Source organism: Tiliqua scincoides, chromosome 12, assembly GCF_035046505.1.
Source record: "Tiliqua scincoides isolate rTilSci1 chromosome 12, rTilSci1.hap2, whole genome shotgun sequence".
NCBI classification, from domain to species: Eukaryota; Metazoa; Chordata; class Lepidosauria; order Squamata; family Scincidae; genus Tiliqua; species Tiliqua scincoides.
In genome coordinates, this window is record NC_089832.1 from 545,335 (window position 1) to 563,357 (window position 18,023).

The following is an 18,023-nucleotide window of genomic DNA, read 5'->3' on the forward strand; positions in this document are numbered from 1 at the left end:
GGCAAACGGAACACATTTCTTGCTTGGGGGAGTCTGGGGGAAACACACCAGTTGGAGAGAACCCACACGAGGGGCACATGGCTGGAGGGCCACACTGGCGCTGCTCCAGCCTCCGCAGCAGGTGACTTGGAGGCACTGAGGAGGCTGCCTGCAGTCTAGAGTGCTACAGCCACTTCCCTCAGGCTACTCATGGAAGGTGGGGGGATCGTGGCGCCTGGGGGGAGAACACACAGGTCTCTCTCTGGTGAGCTGCTCTTTCGCAGGGACATGGACTGGCTGCTGCCCAGTCTGCCCCCTTCCAGGGACCCCCAACTCTCAGGCTGGGATCTTTCGACATGATGCTCCTGAGGCTTGACAGGGGCTGCTGCATTTCCAGAGACATACGCCGTTAAAGGGGCCACAGGATTTGGTGAACAAAGGAGATATTTTTGGCGAGCCCACAGAGAAAGAAAATTAACTGGCATTTGAAACCTGGAAACCAGAAGCATTTCACTGCACTCATTTTACAGGTGGGAAGAGGCAGGATGGACTTCCCCTGGCAAAAGACTGGACTTGGTTTTTTTAAATCCAAGGTCAGCAGCTGGGCCTTTGGCCGCAGGAGGGCTGGGGTGTGTCAGCCAGGAATGGAGGGGAAGAGGGAGTGGTGGTCTTGTGGCAGCAAATGGTTCCAGGGCTGTGTGCATGGGAGGGACATGGTGGTGCCACGCTGCCCTTCCGATGCCCTCTGAGCAGGACCTCTGTATTATCACACCAGGCAGGTTCTTGTGCACATGCTCATGTTTGCACAGGGGCTTCGCGAACGTACATTATCTTGCTATGCAAGTGTCAATCGACTGCATGAGCTGCCTCTGTCCGTGTCACTGCGATAAACCTTGCTCTTCTGACTTTTCCTTGGTGAGAACTGGAACATGGGCACACTGTGTATGGAACTGCAGCGTGCATGCCTCTGGCACGAGCATGCCCACGTGGGCACGCTCCTGCCCCTGACCCTGGCAGGGCACACTCGTGACAACACTTCAGTGTGACTGTCAGACTGTGCAGAAGCCTGCTTGGCAGGTCCATTCAGCACACAGGAAGTCCCAAAACAAGTAAAACAGCTGGGAGAGCCTTTGAGGGAGCAATGCTTTGGGGACCTCCCATTGCCCCCTCACTGCCATTCCATACATTCAAGGCCTGCCAAGGTGTGAACCTGTTTTGGTGGAGGAATCATGTCCCGGGAACCCTCCTGGCTCTCCTCCAGCTTACACAGCACATAGTTTTCTGCAAGGTGGTTTTTTCCAAATTCTTCATCCAAGGATGCCCAGATCCTATGCTGAGAATAAATGTTGATAATGCACAAACATCTTGGTTGATCTTGATCTTGCTCACCTTATTCAGAGCTGCAGATTCCATAGCGACTTTGGTACACACAAAGATCTTTTCATTGGGTGCGCAAGGTACTGTTCTAAGAACTTTTTTCTGTCAAAAATCAAGTTTCCAGATCAGGGGTATCAAACTTGTTTCACATGGTAGGCCAAATAGCAATCATGATGACTGCTGAGGGCTGAAAGTGATGTCATTAAGCAGGAAGTGATGTCATTAAGCAGGTCATGACCAAAAATCAGAACTTTTTTTCTTAGGAACTCCTGAGTTGCAAATGACAGAAAATACACAAGTCTTGATCATATATTCATGATATGGAAGAGCCTAATTAGTGCATGGGCTTCCTTTTCAGCAGTGACAGCTCAGCACAGCACAGCTCAGCAGCTGCTGGGAGAACCAGGAAAAGAGCTTTCATGGGCCACATTCGGCCTCCATGCCTTGTGTTTGACACTCCTGCTCTAAATCTTAAGCCTTTGCAGAGAGATGTTTGGAAGCAGTTCTGGCCGGGTGTCCACATCTTTCCCTGTGACCTGTAGCAATAAAATTAATTAGGCAAAATTAACAACAACATGCCCTGGTCTGATTGGGCATGACCTACGCATCATGCTGAACCCAGCTGTTCCTTGGCCTTGTTTTTCTCTATTAATTTAAGCTGGGAGGAGACGCAGGGCTGATTTTCTGCTGCTCTCAGGATTCAGGCTATCAAGCAATGTGGAACGTCTGCCTGTGAACAGGGGTGGCAAGGAGGGAGGGAGAGCCCTGGGGACTGGGGCTGGCCAGGCAGTGTGCAGTAGGGAAGAAGGAGCAGCCCCAGGAGGAGATGGGGTGGGCGGGGAACGACTGTGGTACATGCTGTACTGGCTGCAGTCCCCACCAAGCAGTGCTCAAGGTCAATCTTTAACCAGGGATTATCGTGGACCAGGGAGAGGCCACAAACAGCAAGTCTGGCCAGGGCACCCGGCAGGAATGTCTCCAGTAAACTCCCCAGGCTGAAAGGTCAGTGAAGCTCACGGTCTCCCAGCTCAGACTGTTTGTCTTGGTTATCTTGGCCGGAAAAGGACAGAATGTCCTCCCTGCGGAGGGGTCTCCAGGGGGCCACTCCTTTTGCCCTTGTGTGTTCTGGCACACCAGAGAACCCAAGCCCTGGTATGTGGGGCCTGCACTGCACCCCAGGTCTCCCAAAAGCCGTTGGCACCAGTCCCCATTCCCAGCTGTCGCCAAGAGTAAGCATCGTGTGAAACCTGAAAGGCTGCACCTGCTCCCTCCCCCACTTCTCTTTGCCTTCCCCCTCCCAGTTTCCTCCCTTCTGTCAGTCTCTGGATTGTAAGACCCTTGGGGCAGGGATCTAGCTGTTTACACAATGCAAAGCACCAGGCCCACAGAGGGTGAGTATAAATAACTCTGAAGGACCAAATGTGCACACCTTGAACTTGGGGAAGCCAAAGAGCATCACTGGCCGTGTTTGCTGAGCATCTTCAGCCTCAGAACTGAGCCAGAGGATCCAGGACGGCCTGGGGAGTGGGGTCACTTCCAGCTCCGCTGTCCACGGCCCAAGTGCACCCAAGTGCAGGGTGTACATTTTGACCAGTTCCCTTTCGACCAATTCTTTCCTGGAGGAGGTTCCAATGTGTTGCCCCCCCAACTCCCCCCCCCCCCAGTCTTGGATATGAAGCAGAAAACCCGCATTACTCGAACGCACCACTTGGAGCTCAGCAGAGCTCCTCCTCTTTGTGCTTTGCCTTTGGGCATCTCGAACCAGTTGTTCTGGGGTTGTCCTGATATTGTGCTTGGGAGCAGGAACACTTTTGAGAAATGAATTTAAGGTCACAGGAGGAGCCCAGCTGGGCCCATCTCATCTAGCTTCCTGCATCTCACTGTGGCCCACCAGTGGAGAAATATGTCCAGTCATCAGTTTCAGTCAGATACTTTTGTGGGTTTGCTTTCGGTAGAAAAAGTGCTGCAAGATTCACGGTTTGAAGGTTGCATGGACAGCCGGGCAGGTGGCTCGCAGTCGTGCAGCATCTCAGAGCTGGCCTCTTTATTTGCTATTTTTAAAACTGTATAGTCCCATCTTTCTTGGCACCAGGCCAGGGCAGTCATAAAAATAGATCATGAGAACATTTCGCATCCTAAACTTATGATCACAGAAATGGGAGCGGTTCCACAGAAAAGTCTGAGAAGACATCACCCTCCGGGACAGAGGCGCAAGGACTGTGGTGCTGTGCCATGGGGGAGGGAGAGTCAGCAGGTGCTGGTGGATTGAAGCCACGTGCGGCACTTGATTCAGAAATGCAGGCACCCCCTACAGGAGGCAACTGCAGTGCAATTTTGCAGCTGTTGGTGGCAAGCTCACCATGGACTGCTACGCCCTGGCAAACAGCCCCTGGATGGAGCCATTTCTTCCCAGCACCCTTGAGGAGAGCTGGAAAGGTCACATATCTGGTGCCTACACAGTGCCCGCTGAATAAGGAGCTGTTGTTGTTTTGGAGGCTCCTCCGGAGCGGGCCCAGCCCCCCTGCCAATAGGACTCCCCCTGCCCTGCTTCCAGGCTGCCCTCTCTGGCATGCTTCCCCAAGCAGAGGCGTGGCCCTCCAGCGGTTCCTCTGCACTCGAGGTGAGTTGGCAAACCAGAGCGACACCAAAACAAAAACACTCCGGGAAAGAACAGCAAGTCCATTGCCCTGCGAACATTTCTGATTTGGCAAGCAGCTGCATGGAGGAGATCAGAGTTGGAGCGGCACCAACGGGTGGGGCAGACGCTTCCACACCCTTTTGAGCTGCTATCAGAGCACAGCCAGGCTTCCTAGTACATTTCCACCTCTCTCCCCTACAGTAAACAAACTGCATGTGCATAGTTTCACAACTGCAGTCCAGGCGCGCGCGCGCGCACACACACACACACACACACACACACGCAATTTTAGCAGGAATGATATGGTGCAAAAGTCCTCTCCGGCAGCCCGAGGAGGCCTCTGCTGAGCCCCAAGTGGAACTGCCAAATGTGGATGGGTCCTTTATTTAAAGGGCTCCCCCTTGTTCCTGGACACTAGAGACCAGATCAGATGCTGTGACACATGCCCCTGGTGATGTTCTGCAGTGCAGGTACAAGGAGAGAGCGAGGGCAGATCCCACCGGGAGGAGGGAGCCCTGGGCCCATCTCAGTTGGGGCTGCCCGCACTGACTGGCAGCAGCTGTCCAGAGCTTCCAACACAGGAGGCCTTTCGCGTGCAGGCCACCTGAACAGGCTGCCGGGGACTGAGCCAGCCTGCTGGGATCTCCTGCCTGCAAGCTCAGGCCCTGACGTGCTTCTCAGTGCCTTTCCGTGACTTGCAGCCTTGGTTCTCTCACCCATTGCCCGGTGTCACCGCTGCAAGCTCTTCCTGCCTTGGGTGCCATTTGGGGAGAAAGGCAGGGTGCCAATCAAATAGTTTCAGAGCTGCAGGAGGAGGACGGGAAAGGTCTGGAAAAGTAACTGTTTCTCAGGCCTGCAGTTCTGGGGAGGCAGCCTCGGGTGCGGAGGGGGTCACTGCAGAGCAGGGAGCCCGAGGCCTTTGAGGTGATGGGCTTGTCTGTTGGTAGTGAACATTTGGACAGAAGTGCAGCCTGAACATGTTTCTTTACATCTCTAAGCAAGAGGGCCCGAGACTTGTGCGTTTTCAATGAAACCTTTAGGAAGGCACCTGGAATCTCCATCCCCACAGGTGCTCTATGGGTGGCTTGGGCCTTCTCTGCCTGCAAGCCGTTTGCCCTCATCCCAGAGGTAAGGGTAGGCTGCAGCCAGTTCGCAAAGCACACTCTGCACATGCTTTGTTGACTTCCTTTTATTGTTCAAACTAAAGAATGTCAAACTGCAGAATTGAAATGGGTACTGAAAATGGGTTCCAGCTAGCCCAAGTGAGACTGGACTCAAACAAAGGCCCAGTTTGCACAGCAAACATGCAAGTGTGAAGCCCACGTCAGGCTGGGTTCCGAGAATGGATGGAGCCAGCCAAAGTCCCTGCCCTGCCCGCCTCTGGCAACCCAGAAGCACCTGCACCCAGCTGGAGCTGGACATTTGCTCAGGCATCCGCCACAGAAATCAGGTCATGGGGAGAAGCCCCCAGCCTGCTGAGCTGAATTCCAGCTGGCCGAGCCCATTCTTGTGGGATCAGCTCTGTGCTGACGGCACAGGCCGGTGCCAAGCTTGGATGGCTTCCTCAAGAACAGGGCGCCACTGCCAAGTGGAGAACCGCAGTCTTGTGGAATGATATGATGCTCTTATGTAACGCGGCGACAGGCCAGATGAAAGGGAAGCAGGGCAGCTCCTTTCGCTCGCAGAGCTGTTTTGCGCTTCCAAAGCACTTTTGGCTCCAGCCTGTGAAGCCCACAAGCCTTGACATTTTCAGGGTGTTCCTCCCTCCCTCCCTCCCTCCCTCCCCCTTCTTACATAACTTGAAACTGGGAACATTTTTCATCACTGATGTCAATTTGTTTTGTTCTTTGCAATGCTCCCCTCTGCTGGGCTCTCAACATCCTCCATCTTGCAGGTCAAGCAGCACCTTCATGTCCTTCAGGGATGGTCTACACCAGGAGGGGCTGCCTAAAGGCAGCCAGTAGCTCTGGGGCATGGGGCTGATATCCCTCCCCCAGTTGCCTCCAGGCTGCTCCAGTGCCATAGAGAAATGCAATGGGTGGTTCTGGGAGCACCACAAACCTGAACCTGCACCACAAGTCCCTTTCTTTGTCCATGGGGCTCATGCAAACAATGCAACCAGAAATCTGGGCTGTTACAAAACCAAATCACTGGCCAGTGCTTTCCACGGTGCTGGCAGAAAAGACAACTGACTCCTCTGATCCAGACATTTGTGTTCAGACACAGCTGCTGAGCTCTGCCCTGTGACTGGAGTTCCAACAAGGATGACCCGTGGCCCTGCCTGCTCTTCAGGTCACATGCAATAAAGGTGTTTTTGACAGCTCTGCTTGATCAATGCCAGATGGGCACCAGGCACAAACCCCTCTCAGCTGGGAGGCTCTGAGCCAGGCCAGAGAAGTTGCAGCTGGAGGTGAGAGCTCACTTTCCACCCAGGGGAGGATGCCAGGTCACCTGAAGAGCTTGAGGACATCTCAGCCAAGATGCCACCTTCTGTGGTTGTACAGAAAATCCACACAGATTTCTGGAATGCTGGATGGGGGAGGGGCAATAAGCAGGGCCATTTTCATGCCCTATTCCCAAGATCAACAGGAAAGGACCTGGGCTTTTAAGGGGAACATGGCAGGTGATCCACTGTTCACTTGCTTTTAGTCAGCGGAAAGCAGGTCAACAAGGGCAATTCACAGTGAGCTGGAGGTGTTGGCAGCAGCAGACTCAGGCTCAAGGGCACCCTGAACCCGTTACCCTCACCCCCCCATCTGCTGCAGATGCAGCTTACATTGCCTTGGCTAATGGATGGGCCGCCCCTGGCTGCATCCTTCTAGGTCAGCAGGGTTGCTTTCTGGAGTCAGACAGGTTGCCTGACTTTCTGAACACTTTCAGAAAGACTCCAGCAAGGTATGCTTTATGGCAACAGGTGAAGAAGCTGAAGGGGCAGCAGGCCTGTTCATACTCCACAGCTGCTACCTGCAGGCAGAAATGCAACGGGTAATGTTCCCCGGACTAGAGGTCCTAAAAGCAAAATCCTGCCCTTGCTGACTTACAGAACCACCTGTTAAATTCTCAGGACCCCTGCCAAGTAAAGGTGGCATCCCTCCCTGCTTGTTGCGACATTATGTTCCTGCCTGGCGAGGGCAAAGGAAGCTGCTGTCTGGAGCAGGAACTGGAGCTTCCGACTCTCGGAGTTTGCATCCTGGAGGCCTCCCAAAGCCTCTTGCCAGATGGGATCGATCCCAGAAGCACAGCTGTCTTCCCAGGCCGAACACCATGTACCCTGGCTCCTTGCTGAGAAAACACCAGGGAAAGGTTACAGCCGCCCCTCTCACCCCGCAGAGGGCTCTCTTGGCAAGGAAAGGTTGCCACCTTGTGGCAAGAAGCGGGAAATGCTCCATGCCAGCCTTTTTCCTCCCCAGGCGTTTCTAGTCTGGGGTTTTTCTGCCTATGCATGAAATGCAGCCTTTAAATGCAGCCAAGCTACTTAGGACCTGGGGATGCGATGATGTAGGAAAGCATCTCTAGGAAGGTTGGTTTTAATTGACTATCTACAGCTTTCTTACCCAGCTGCTCTGCCATGAGGCTTTCAAGGCAGCTTCCATAATGCAGACAAAGAAATATAATTAAAGCAATACACGAGAACAAGCACAGAGAATGTGCTGTGCTGAAATGTGATCACAGCCTTAAATATTCCTTAAGTGCTGATCTACACAAGTGAAAAGAAGGCTTCTTGTTCAGAACACTGAAAGGGAGATGTGATCTTTGCCTCTCAGAGCCTCCTTGCACCCTTGTCCTCTGTGCTCCACCACAATCCACCATAATTATTTGGTTCTCAGTATCCTGGTTTGTGATTGTGCTGATGCGGGTTTCCTTCTCGGGTGGAAGAGCAGAGCATTTCTGTACAACAGCGATGATCAAAAAGAGCAGAAGTGCATTTCAGTTGATTTTGCAGGGAGTGCTGCAGACAAGGGGCCAGAGCCAGGCCGCTGCGGACACAGCCCTGGGCCTCGTGAGCTCCTTTCACACTTTCTGTCCAAACACAGTCTGTTTGCAGCGTAGCCACTGGCTGTGCTTGCAGCCTCACCTCATGCAGGTGCTGGGAGACCAGAGTTCCCACTGCCTCCACAAGGCTTCTGTGTTCAGCAGTACACGCAACTGTTGCCCTGCACCCATGGACAGCAATTCACACATTTCCATCAACCTGCAAATACAGCAATAGGGGGTGGCCTGTACTCATGAGGGGCCCAGTCCTCGTGTACCTCATCACATACGGAGAGCCCTTCTCAGGGCTCCCTTTTGTCACAGGGAGCTGCTCATGGCAGTGCTAGAGAAAAGGCACCACCTGGGGGAGCGAGCGAGAGAAGCCCATCCCTGGTGCTGCTGACACACACAGAGCACTGCTGGGCTTGCCCTTTTCTGTGATCTCAGAGCGCAGCACACTTTGGAGGAAGCAACTCCCACCAGCCAAGAAGCCGGCGCCAAACAAGTAGTGTCACACTGCCGTGGAGACTCACCAGTACAGCCAGGTCCACTCCAGGGTCACACAAGGTTCAAACTGCTGGCTTCCAGGAGAGGTGAAATAGGCAGCCTGGACCCCAAGCCTCCTCCCCTAGAACACACTGGACCTTTCTGCTTGGCTGCTGCTGGGCCAGGTCGCTTCCTCATGCCACTGCCCCCTGCTGCATATGGCACAGACGCAGGGCGGGGTGTGTGTGGAGGCTGACCTGGCCTGCTCCTGTGCAGAAACAAGTGGGTGACACTTAGCACAGCAGGAGGGTCAACACCCCAACACACTCCTGTCTGTAGGGCAGATCACGCAAGATGGGTGCAGCTATCAAGGCTTATTGAGATGTTGGCAATCCCAGCAGGGTGGGGGAGACCTGCTGCTTGGCTTGCTGCACACCTTGTACAGCCCATTTGCCCTGTCGGGTTCAAGACAATTGTCCCAGCAGAGCCTACACCGGTCCCTTCACAAGCGAGCTACCCACTGAACACTGCCCCCTCCCTGCACACATGGGGGATTTTGTTGAAGTATTTGTGGTCTGGCTCTCCACTCACTTCATGAGGACTAGCTGTTCGCCTTCTTTTACATGTTGGGAATGACTGTGAGGTGAGCAGACCGAGGCAGGTTGCCGCTTGCGCTCAGCACTCTGTGCCCAGTAGCCGTCTTCCAGTCCTGGCATCAGTTCAAGTTACACCTGAGAGTCGGCTGCCAGAGAGTGACTTGGTCGGTCTAGAGCCAGCGGCCTCCATCAAGTAAGAATCAAGGCGCAGGCCTCTCCACCTGTCCCCCACCGCTCAAGCAAGGGCAGCCTTGACTTTGTTCCCATCCAACTGGGAGCAGCCAGAGGGTCCTGGTGTCACAGTCATCTCTATGATGTCGCCCAGTTGTTCAGGGGTGAGCCCTGATTTCTCCCATTAGTTCAAAGCCAAAGCCAAGCTGGGGGCTGGTCACCCCCCCAGCCCCCCACCACCCTTCCCCCATCCTGCTGCAGGCCAGTGACACAAGGGAAGAAGTGTGGGGGAGGGACACACTTCGCCATGGTCACCTGAGGGGACCCTTCTCCGCAGGGGATGGAGCAGTACGAGAAGCTCCTGGCCCTGGGCCAAGGCGCCAGCGCAGATGTCTTCTTGGCCAGGAGCACCAGGAGCCAGGCGCTGGTCGCCGTGAAGCGGGTGAGGCTGGTCCCTGGGAAGCGGCTGCGGGACCGGGAGGCTGTGCTACGGGAGGTGGCCATCTTGCGGGGGCTCCGGCACCCCCACGTGGTTGCCTGTCATGGCCACTTCTTTGACACAGGTGAGCAGCATATCTTCATCGTGCAGGAGTACTGTGAGGGTGGCTCCCTGGACCAGCACATTCAGGCCCGACACGGGGCCCCCTTTGCGGAGGGTGTCATTATGCGCTGGTTTGTGCAGCTGGCCCTGGCTGTCCAGCACATCCACGCCCGGCGGATCCTGCACCGGGACATCAAGGCCTCCAACGTCTTCCTCACGCAGGCCGGGCACCTGAAACTGGGCGATTTCGGCATCGCCAAGGTCCTGAAGGGCGCCGCTGACCTGGCCAGCACCTTCGTGGGCACACCCTATTACCTGAGCCCTGAGCTCTGCGCAGATGTGCCCTACAGTGCCAAGGCAGACATCTGGGCCCTGGGCTGCCTCCTCTTCGAACTGTGCGCGCTCCGGCCCCCCTTCGCAGCCCTCAGCCTGATTGGCCTGTTCAAGAAGATCATGGAAGAGGTGCACCCACCCATCCCCAGGTGCTACTCGGAGGCCCTACAGGGCTTGATCTGCGCCATACTGAAGAAGGACCCGGAGACCAGGCCCAGCGCCACCAGCATCCTTGCCACCCCCTATGTCCAGCAGCACCTCAGCCTTTTCCATCTCCAGGAAGAGCCCCGGCTGCCCCAGAAATCGAGGTCAAGAAAAGTCTGTGACAGAGAAGGGGGTGGACGTGGCCCACCTGAGCCACCCCCAGAGAGCTCAGCAAGCCAAGCCTTGACCCCACCGGCCACACCTCCGTATACACCCCAACAGCAGGCTGAGCAGCCCAATGACAACCCAGATGAAGAAAGGCTGAGCACTTCTGGCAGCGGCTCCCAGTACTCCGCTGACTTTGAGCAGACCAGCACCTCCTCTTCGGACAGCAGCTCAGGTGGAGACACGCCCAGCACTGCAGAGGCCACAGAGACAGGTGAGCAGGCAACAGACTCCAAGCAAGACAGTGTGGGGTCCAAGAATTGGGCCCAGGGCACTCTGGAAAGGGGACACCCTGGTCACCATCCAGATAATCCAGCACCCCAGAGCTGCTCTGCCACTTTTCTCTCACATGCTGGACCATCCCTCCAAGGGAACCCCCTTGCAGCACAGGATGGAGTCCTTCCTTTGATAGGTCACACCCTGGCTCTTGCAAGCAAGGTGAGAGCTGCACTCTGCACTGCCCCCCTTCACAGGAACCACATTTCGCTAGTCGTACCTAAAAGGGCGCGGCAGGGGGAATCTGAGGGACAACGGTGTCCCTCCTCCAGTTCCCTTTTGCCGTCTATTTAATAGACTGGCAGGGCTCACATGCTTGAATGGGGCAGCTGGTTCCCCAGTGGGCCGTTTTGGCAGCTGGTTTTCTGACTGCAGAACAGCTGCTTAAAGCAAGACCATGTTGGGGGGGGGGAGAGGATTCATGTTTCCTAATAGAGGGAAACTGAGGCACTGCTTTGTGGTGGGACTGTATGCCAAGGACCACATACCCCCCTCCTCCTTCCACCAGCACCAGGAAATAGCGTAACCCTTTCTCCTGCAGTTGAGTCCGAGGAAGAAGAAGAGGAGGAATGGGAGCTGACTGAATATCCAGCTGACTTTGAAGATTCAGAGGAGGAGAGCCTGGAGGAAGAAGCAGAGAACGGCCCTGATGGGGCCACCCTGCAGGATGGACAGTCCTCCCCCATCTCCTCGCCCCTGGGGGGCTCCCAGAAGTGCAGCAGTGAGGCAGGCCCACACTGGCTGCTAAAAGGTAAGCTGAACTTCAGGGGCCCTGATGTGCCACCCCCAGGACCCAACATTCTGCTCCCCATTTCTGCTCTCCCCATGATCCCTTTTCCTGCAGACCCCCCACATATGGCTCACCACTCTCCGCTGGGGGGGAGGCAGCCTCTGTGACAGTCAATGTTTTAGCCACTTCCCTCTGCGGGATCAAAGACCTTTGCAGCCACTCAGGGGAGAAGTCCCTTGAAGAGAGCTCCCTCTCCGGCTGGGGTCCCCCAAGTACCTCGTCTTTCTGCTCCCCGGGCCCTTCTCTTGCTGCAAGAAGAAGCATTAAATGCTCCAGCCTTGGCCATCTCAAGGAGCAGAAGCACAGGCTCCAGGCCCCCCCCCCGCCCCCACTGGCCATGGTCCCCCCACTGGCCAGTTTCCCCTGCACCAGGGGCTCCTGGAGGCAGCCACAGAAACGCTGCTCAGTTCCCCAGCCTGTGATTTTGCAATGCTGCTTCCCTGCAGGTGAAGACTGCCCTTGTGGAAGTGACGATGGCAGTTCCACCACTGCAGTGGTGGTAGCGGTGGCAGCAGAGGCCTGTGGAGAGCACAGTTCCAGCACAGAAGACTCCGAGCCCTGGGAAACCTGCTACCTGCTCCGGCTGCTGGACCTGGACAGCCGTTAGGGGGGAGCCGAGACGCTGACCTGCTAGAAGGAGCCCCTTCCTGGAAGTGCCTGACCTGGAACTGGGGGTGGGCCAGGGTGCACAACACACCCTGGAGGGGCTGTGTGCCCCTGCCCCTCTGCAATGAGGCCCCATGGCGAGTGCTGGAGGCAGCTGAGCTCCTATGACTGCAGCCAGCCCCACCCTCAGGGAGCCCAGGATCCTGCCCCCATTGCGCTAACTGCCAGATTGATTTGGCTTCAGCTGGCCCCGGCCCGGTGATTCTGGCTCCCCACTCCCCTTTCCCCCTATGCCAAACTGCCTCACATTTATTGCTCTAATTTTGTCCACAAATAAAGCAGACGCTGGAGTATGTTGGGGCTGAGCACTCAAGAGCTGGGGGCGGGGTAGGGACATCAGCATGATGGGAAAGAAAACAGGAACGGGCCAAAAGGTGCTGGCTTGGGCAGGGGGTGCCGACCCCGCAAGAAGGCAGCTCCCACAGCACAGCATTCCTGCCCTCCCCCCAGACCCAAAGGTTGCCACAATTGCCAGTGGAGGCCTCTGGTTGTGATGATGCAGCTCATGCTGCAAGCTCCTTGCACATGAAGGTTCCCTTCAGTGGCACAAGCACCACTCTGGCCCAGAAGGGACTGAGCCCCAGCTGGCTCTGAAGGGCTCCACCCAGAACAGAAGGAAGGAACGCCAGCAACAATCACAGGTTGGAATAGGTTTATTTCTGTCAAACAGGGAGGGCTCTGGGCCAACACATCCGGGGATCAACCACTGCTCTGCTTCGCTGCCAGCCTCTTGTCTCTCTCCTCAGCAATGGTGAGGCGGATTCCCTTTCCGCGAGGCAGGGAGATCCAAGGCTTGTTACCCTAGAGTCACAAGACATGTGATCACAGGTGCTGCCTGGCCCCCACCGGAGCCACCCAGCCAGGCTCAGTGAGGATTCTGAACAAGGCGGGTTCCAGCCCCACAGCTCTTGGCAATCACCAGCCACAGCCACCTCTGCATGCAATGCACTACTCCACCCCCCACCCCCAGGGTGCCCAACACAGCATAGGACAACCTGAAGGCTTATGCCTCCATCACAACACACGCTCCTTACCTTGCCAATAACAAAGATGTTGGACAGCCTGGTGGCAAAGCTGTTGCCATTCGCATCCTTCACGTGAACCACATCGAACGAACCGGGGTGTCGTTCCCGGTTGGTGATTACACCAATTCGCCCCAAGTTGGCGCCACCAGTCACCATGCACAAGTTGCCTGAAGCAGGGAGAGGGGAGAAAAGGCTCAGAAGCCACCAGTGGCCGCAGGGGTCTTCTCCGCTGCACAAAGGACAACACTCCCCTTGCACATCCACACTCCCTGCACTCTCTGGCTTCTGTAGAGCCATGTCAGCCAAAGCTGTGTTTGGAGGCGTGTCTCCCCCTAGGCAGGCCCTAGGAAAAGGTTCTCCCAACACACAACTAGCTAGGAGCACTCACAGCCCAGCAACTCTCAATCTGCCACCCACCGAGCAGACAGACCACCACACCTGTGTCGAACTTTATAAAATCCGTGATCTTCCCAGTCTCCAGGTCAATCTGGATGGTGTCGTTCACCTTGATGAGGGGGTCAGGGTAACGGATGGTCCGGGCATCATGTGTGACAAGGTGTGGGATCCCTTTGGTGCCCACAAAGATCTTCCTCACCTTGCACAGTTTGTACTGGGAAGACAAACAGCAGAGAGGGGGGTAGGTGGAGGGGGGCATTGCCAGGCTGGCCGCCTAAGCTGCTGAATTCTGCTGTGCTTTGTGAGGGTGCCCCACTGTTCAGCTTGGGGGGGGGGGAGAGAATGACATAGTAAATAAGCCAGCAAAAGCTTCCCACCGCAAATCAACAAATCACCAACACCTCCCAAGAAGTTTGGCTAATATCAACAATCAACAGTGCAAGCCCAGATCCAAGATTTTGAGGGGTTTTCTTCTCCTCTTCGTCCCCAGCGCAGAGGCTTCAGAAGCCAAAAGTCATCCTTACATGCGAGCTGTCCTTGCAACCAGGACAACAGAATAAGAAAGGGGCCTTAAATGCCAACTAACACAACCCACTACTCAACACACGAATTAACAGCAACGTATTTGACTTGGTGGAATTCAGGTCAAGGGTAAAACAATTTCAGAATCAGGAGCACCAAACTCTAACCCATGCAGTCCAACATCCCCCCCCCAGCAGTTGTGGGGCCAGGGGCTTACCTTTGCTTCTTCAGGTGTGATTCGGTGAACAGCGAAGCGCCCCTTGGTGTCATACACCAGGCGGAAGTGTTCGCCTGTCTTGTCAATGCTGATGACATCTGATAAAGGGAGGAAGCAAGGCAGGATCAGTGCACTGAAAGAACCCCCACTCGGCCACAGCAGGTCTCCAGAAAGGGGGCACGAAGAATAGCACATAGAATGTGACTGTGGCACGGTGTTAGCTGGCACCAGCCACGGTTACAACTGCCACCACCACTCCAGGGGCAAAGTCACCATCACCCAACTCATAAAAAGTTTTGGGGGCACTTGCTAGTCTTCATCCTCAGATGTGATGAACCCTGACAACACACCATTGCTCTGACATATAATTCTGTGTGGCAGAGGAATACACCTCCTCAGGGAGCACTCCTTTATCCCACCCATTAGTTCCAAGGAATCCAAAGGCCTGACGACTCAGCTGGCAGCCCACAAAGCAACCAGGATGGGGCAGCAGCTATCCAGCCATGAGCTGCCGCTTCCTCTCAAGAACAGCAGCGATCACGTGTGGGTTGTCCCCCCACCCCGAGGACCATCTCCACTCACCCATGAAGCCAGCAGGGTAGGTGATGTCTGTACGGACTTTGCCGTCTATTTTGATAAACCGCTGCATACAAATCTTCTTGACTTCGTCACCAGTCAGGGCGTACTTGAGCCGGTTCCTGAGGAAGATGATGAGCGGAAGGCATTCTCGCAGTTTGTGGGGACCTGTGGACGGGCGGGGGGCCTGAGGAGACACGGACAGTCACAAGCAGCTTCATCACTGAGGCAAGAGCTGCCTGCAGCCTGTCTGGAGACAACCAGCTCCAGCACAGGAGTCCCTTTAACAATATGGCCAATGGCACTCCCTTTCTGGGCTGCAGCCACTAAGGTCCTGTTCAAGACTACATAGGCCCTGGCTGCCCAAACCTACAGGGCTCCTTCCAAGGCTAAGCAATTCCTGGACTGTCCCTGCTGGGCCCACTAATGCAACCCTTTCTTCAATATTAGGCTGCACTGGATGCCAAGAGAGCAGCACCTCACTCCTGAATGGACATGTCAGGTTTGCACCAGGGTCAGATGCAGCTGAGGGCAGAAGAATGCTGTGCTCTTGCTGGGACACCCCTCCGCCCAGCCAAGAGTCTATGGCACCTTAAATACCGGCCAGTTTACGTCAGCAAAAGTTTTTGTGCAGTACTACCCACTTCATTACATGCACAAACTTCTCAGAATGCAGGATGGATGTGTGCTGCCCACCTAACCTTGTAACAAGCATAAAATACATACTAGAAGCTTGTCAATATTAAGCAACTGGCAACAGCAACCTCCAAATACTGCTACAGTCATTAACTCTGCAAGACACTTACAAAGACTCCTGTCAATTTGTCCAGCATCCAGTGCTTGGGAGCCGCTACCCGCTTCAGATGCTTCTTGGGTCCACGAGCCTGAAATGAAAGAGAGAGAGATAAAAGTGTTGTGACACCAGATGTGAAAAGGGACCGGCCAATTTTTCTGGGGAAGGAAGACTGGCATGAGGCCACCAGAAGGGCTGGGCTAGACCACAGAGTCACCAATCCAGCATTCTGCTTTCAGCAGCCTGCCCCTCTAGCACAAAACGCAAGACATAAAAACGATCATCCTAAGAACATAAGAAGAGCCTGGCTGGATCAGGCCAAGTCCCATCTAGTCCAGCTTCCTGTATCTCAGCAGTCCACCAAATGCTTCAGGGAGCACAGACACAACCTGCATCCTGGTGCCCTCCCCTGCATCTGGCTATCAGGCAATCTTCCACTGCCATTGTTCACACCCCACAACTGGCATTTTGAAGCATCCTGCTTCAAACATCCATGTTCAGACATGGAAGTTCCACCCAACCATCCACCTAACCAACGGTCCACAGTCAACCCCTCCTTTTCCTTTCCCCCAACTTTTCTAGCCCCTTTTAAGATCACCCCACATCTTAGGACAATGGAATTCCAGAGACTCCTTCCGAGTTGGATGAAGTCCTTCCTCGTGCCCACTCTGAAGCTCTCACCAGTCAGTTTCAGTGAATGGCCCAGCCTAGCTCCAGCACGGGGAGGGAGAAAAACCAATCTCCATCACTCTGTCTTCAGCAACCATCATTTGATAGAAATCAATTCTGCCCCAACCCAATACAAACCACCTTAGCCTCCTGTGGGAGTAGAGCCTATGAACAAGGGGTGCAGGGGAGAAACTGTGCCCAGGCCCAGGATCAAGAGCCGGCCAAAGAGCCAAAAGAGGAGACCTGAACATTTCCTGAGACCCTACATTCTCCCACTTCACCATGGCCCATGAGGGGGGGGGGGAAGAGAGCACACTATACCTGGGCTCAGGGTAAAAAATAGGCTTGGGAGCCAGTGGGGGAGCTGGAAATTTCCAGGATCTCAGAAAACGCTTGCAAACGTTGTGTGAAGAGCCTGCACGTTCTAGACAAGCCCATACAGTTCTATATCCATAAAAATTATGATCCGGTGACCGTACAAAATGATGATCCAATGGAGAAGAGACCCAGCAGATCCTCTGCACCTCCTGACAACTCCCAGAGGCCCTGCCTCCCAGGGAAGGTGCTCCAGCCCTCTGAGAGTGTTTTGTGTCGCTCACCCTCCCCTAGCTCTGCAGCAGCCTGTCAGTAGCCAGATGCAGGGGAGGGCACCAGGGGGCAGGTCTCCTGAGGCACTTGGTGGGCCACTGTGAGGGGCAGGAGGCTGGACTAGGCGGGCCTGTGGCCTGATCCAGCGGGGCTGTTCTGTTCTTCCCTGCCCTGCGGTGCCAAACTGGGCAGTGGCTTCCAAGGCGGCCACCAGACGGGCTTGCACGGGGAGTAGCAACGCTGCACCCAGAGCCCGGGCAGCCCCGTCCCCTCGCAGCCTGCAGGGCTGGGAGACGCCTCGGGCGCCCTGCCTTCCCCGGCCCTCCAGCACTGCCCTCGCAGGTCCCGGGCTCGGCCACGCACCAGGCTGCGCGTTGGTGGCCCTGCCTCGCCCAGCAGCGCCCAGCCAGCTGATGCCCCAGCAAGGGGGCCCGGCGGCCCCCACTCCCCACTGGCAGCCTCTCCGCGGCTCACACGGGGGCCGACTCCCCCCGAGGTCTGGAGAACCGCGCGTGCCCCACGAGGACCGGCCAGGCGCCGGGCCGGGCCGCCCTGCGCTCCCCCCACAGGCCGGCCGCCGAGGGGGGGGTCGTTCCGCGGGCGCCCCACCGGCCTGGGCGAGGGTGGATCGCAGCTATACCGGCGCGCCCAGACACCTAGGCCCCCCGCCCGCCCCCACACACCGAGCGGGGCGTCTGGCGCGGGCCGACGCGGCGGATGGCGAGCGATTGCGCGGCGGCAGCGGCGGCGCCGCGTACTCACCATGGCTGCGCTCCGCCGAGAAAGGCCCTGCGCTTCCACTCCGCGGCGGATATCCGCTCTGAAGGCCGCCCTGCAGGGCCAGGAGCTCGCCCCCTGCCGGCCGGAGTTAAAAGGCTCTTGTCATGTGCATTTGTCAGGGAATTGGTGCTGGGAAAACTGGGCCCACACCTTGTGGTTGGCAACCTTCAGTCTCGGAAGACTCTGGTATCGCGCTCTGAGAGGTGGTTCTGGCACAGCGTCTAGTGTGGCTGAAAAGGCCGATTCGGGAGTGACAATCCCTT

The 18,023-nt window shown here is 55.9% G+C and overlaps 2 protein-coding genes across 2 annotated transcripts; one reads left to right on the plus strand and one right to left on the minus strand.

The window, feature by feature from the left end:
• Window positions 1-9,559: 9,559 nt before the first annotated feature.
• On the plus strand, window positions 9,560-12,135 carry LOC136663185 (uncharacterized). The gene is made up of 3 exons (XM_066640168.1): window positions 9,560-10,676; window positions 11,280-11,489; window positions 11,975-12,135. The coding sequence occupies exons 1-3, from the start codon at window positions 9,560-9,562 to the stop codon at window positions 12,133-12,135; spliced, it is 1,488 nt and encodes a 495-aa protein (XP_066496265.1).
• Window positions 12,136-12,831: 696 nt separating this feature from the next.
• On the minus strand, window positions 12,832-17,806 carry LOC136663051 (small ribosomal subunit protein eS4, X isoform). Its single transcript, XM_066639961.1, has 7 exons — window positions 17,743-17,806; window positions 15,737-15,814; window positions 14,937-15,117; window positions 14,355-14,452; window positions 13,658-13,829; window positions 13,229-13,386; window positions 12,832-12,995 (listed from the first exon to the last, which is right to left on the minus strand). The coding sequence occupies exons 1-7, from the start codon at window positions 17,743-17,745 to the stop codon at window positions 12,894-12,896; spliced, it is 792 nt and encodes a 263-aa protein (XP_066496058.1). The 5' UTR covers window positions 17,746-17,806; the 3' UTR covers window positions 12,832-12,893.
• Between the last annotated feature and the right edge of the window lie 217 nt (window positions 17,807-18,023).

What these genes read in the sequence shown, in the direction of transcription:
- LOC136663185 (XM_066640168.1), top strand. Translation starts at nt 9,560, where the DNA reads ATGGAGCAGTACGAGAAGCTCCTGGCCCTGGGCCAAGGCGCCAGCGCA. An exon ending in TGCAGAGGCCACAGAGACAG is followed by an intron (nt 10,677 to 11,279) that starts GTGAGCAGGCAA and finishes TTTCTCCTGCAG; the next exon opens with TTGAGTCCGAGGAAGAAGAA. An exon ending in CCCACACTGGCTGCTAAAAG is followed by an intron (nt 11,490 to 11,974) that starts GTAAGCTGAACT and finishes GCTTCCCTGCAG; the next exon opens with GTGAAGACTGCCCTTGTGGA.
- LOC136663051 (XM_066639961.1), bottom strand. An exon ending in TCACACCTGAAGAAGCAAAG is followed by an intron (nt 13,830 to 14,354) that starts GTAAGCCCCTGG and finishes TTGTCTTCCCAG; the next exon opens with TACAAACTGTGCAAGGTGAG. An exon ending in ACATCTTTGTTATTGGCAAG is followed by an intron (nt 12,996 to 13,228) that starts GTAAGGAGCGTG and finishes TTGTGACTCTAG; the next exon opens with GGTAACAAGCCTTGGATCTC.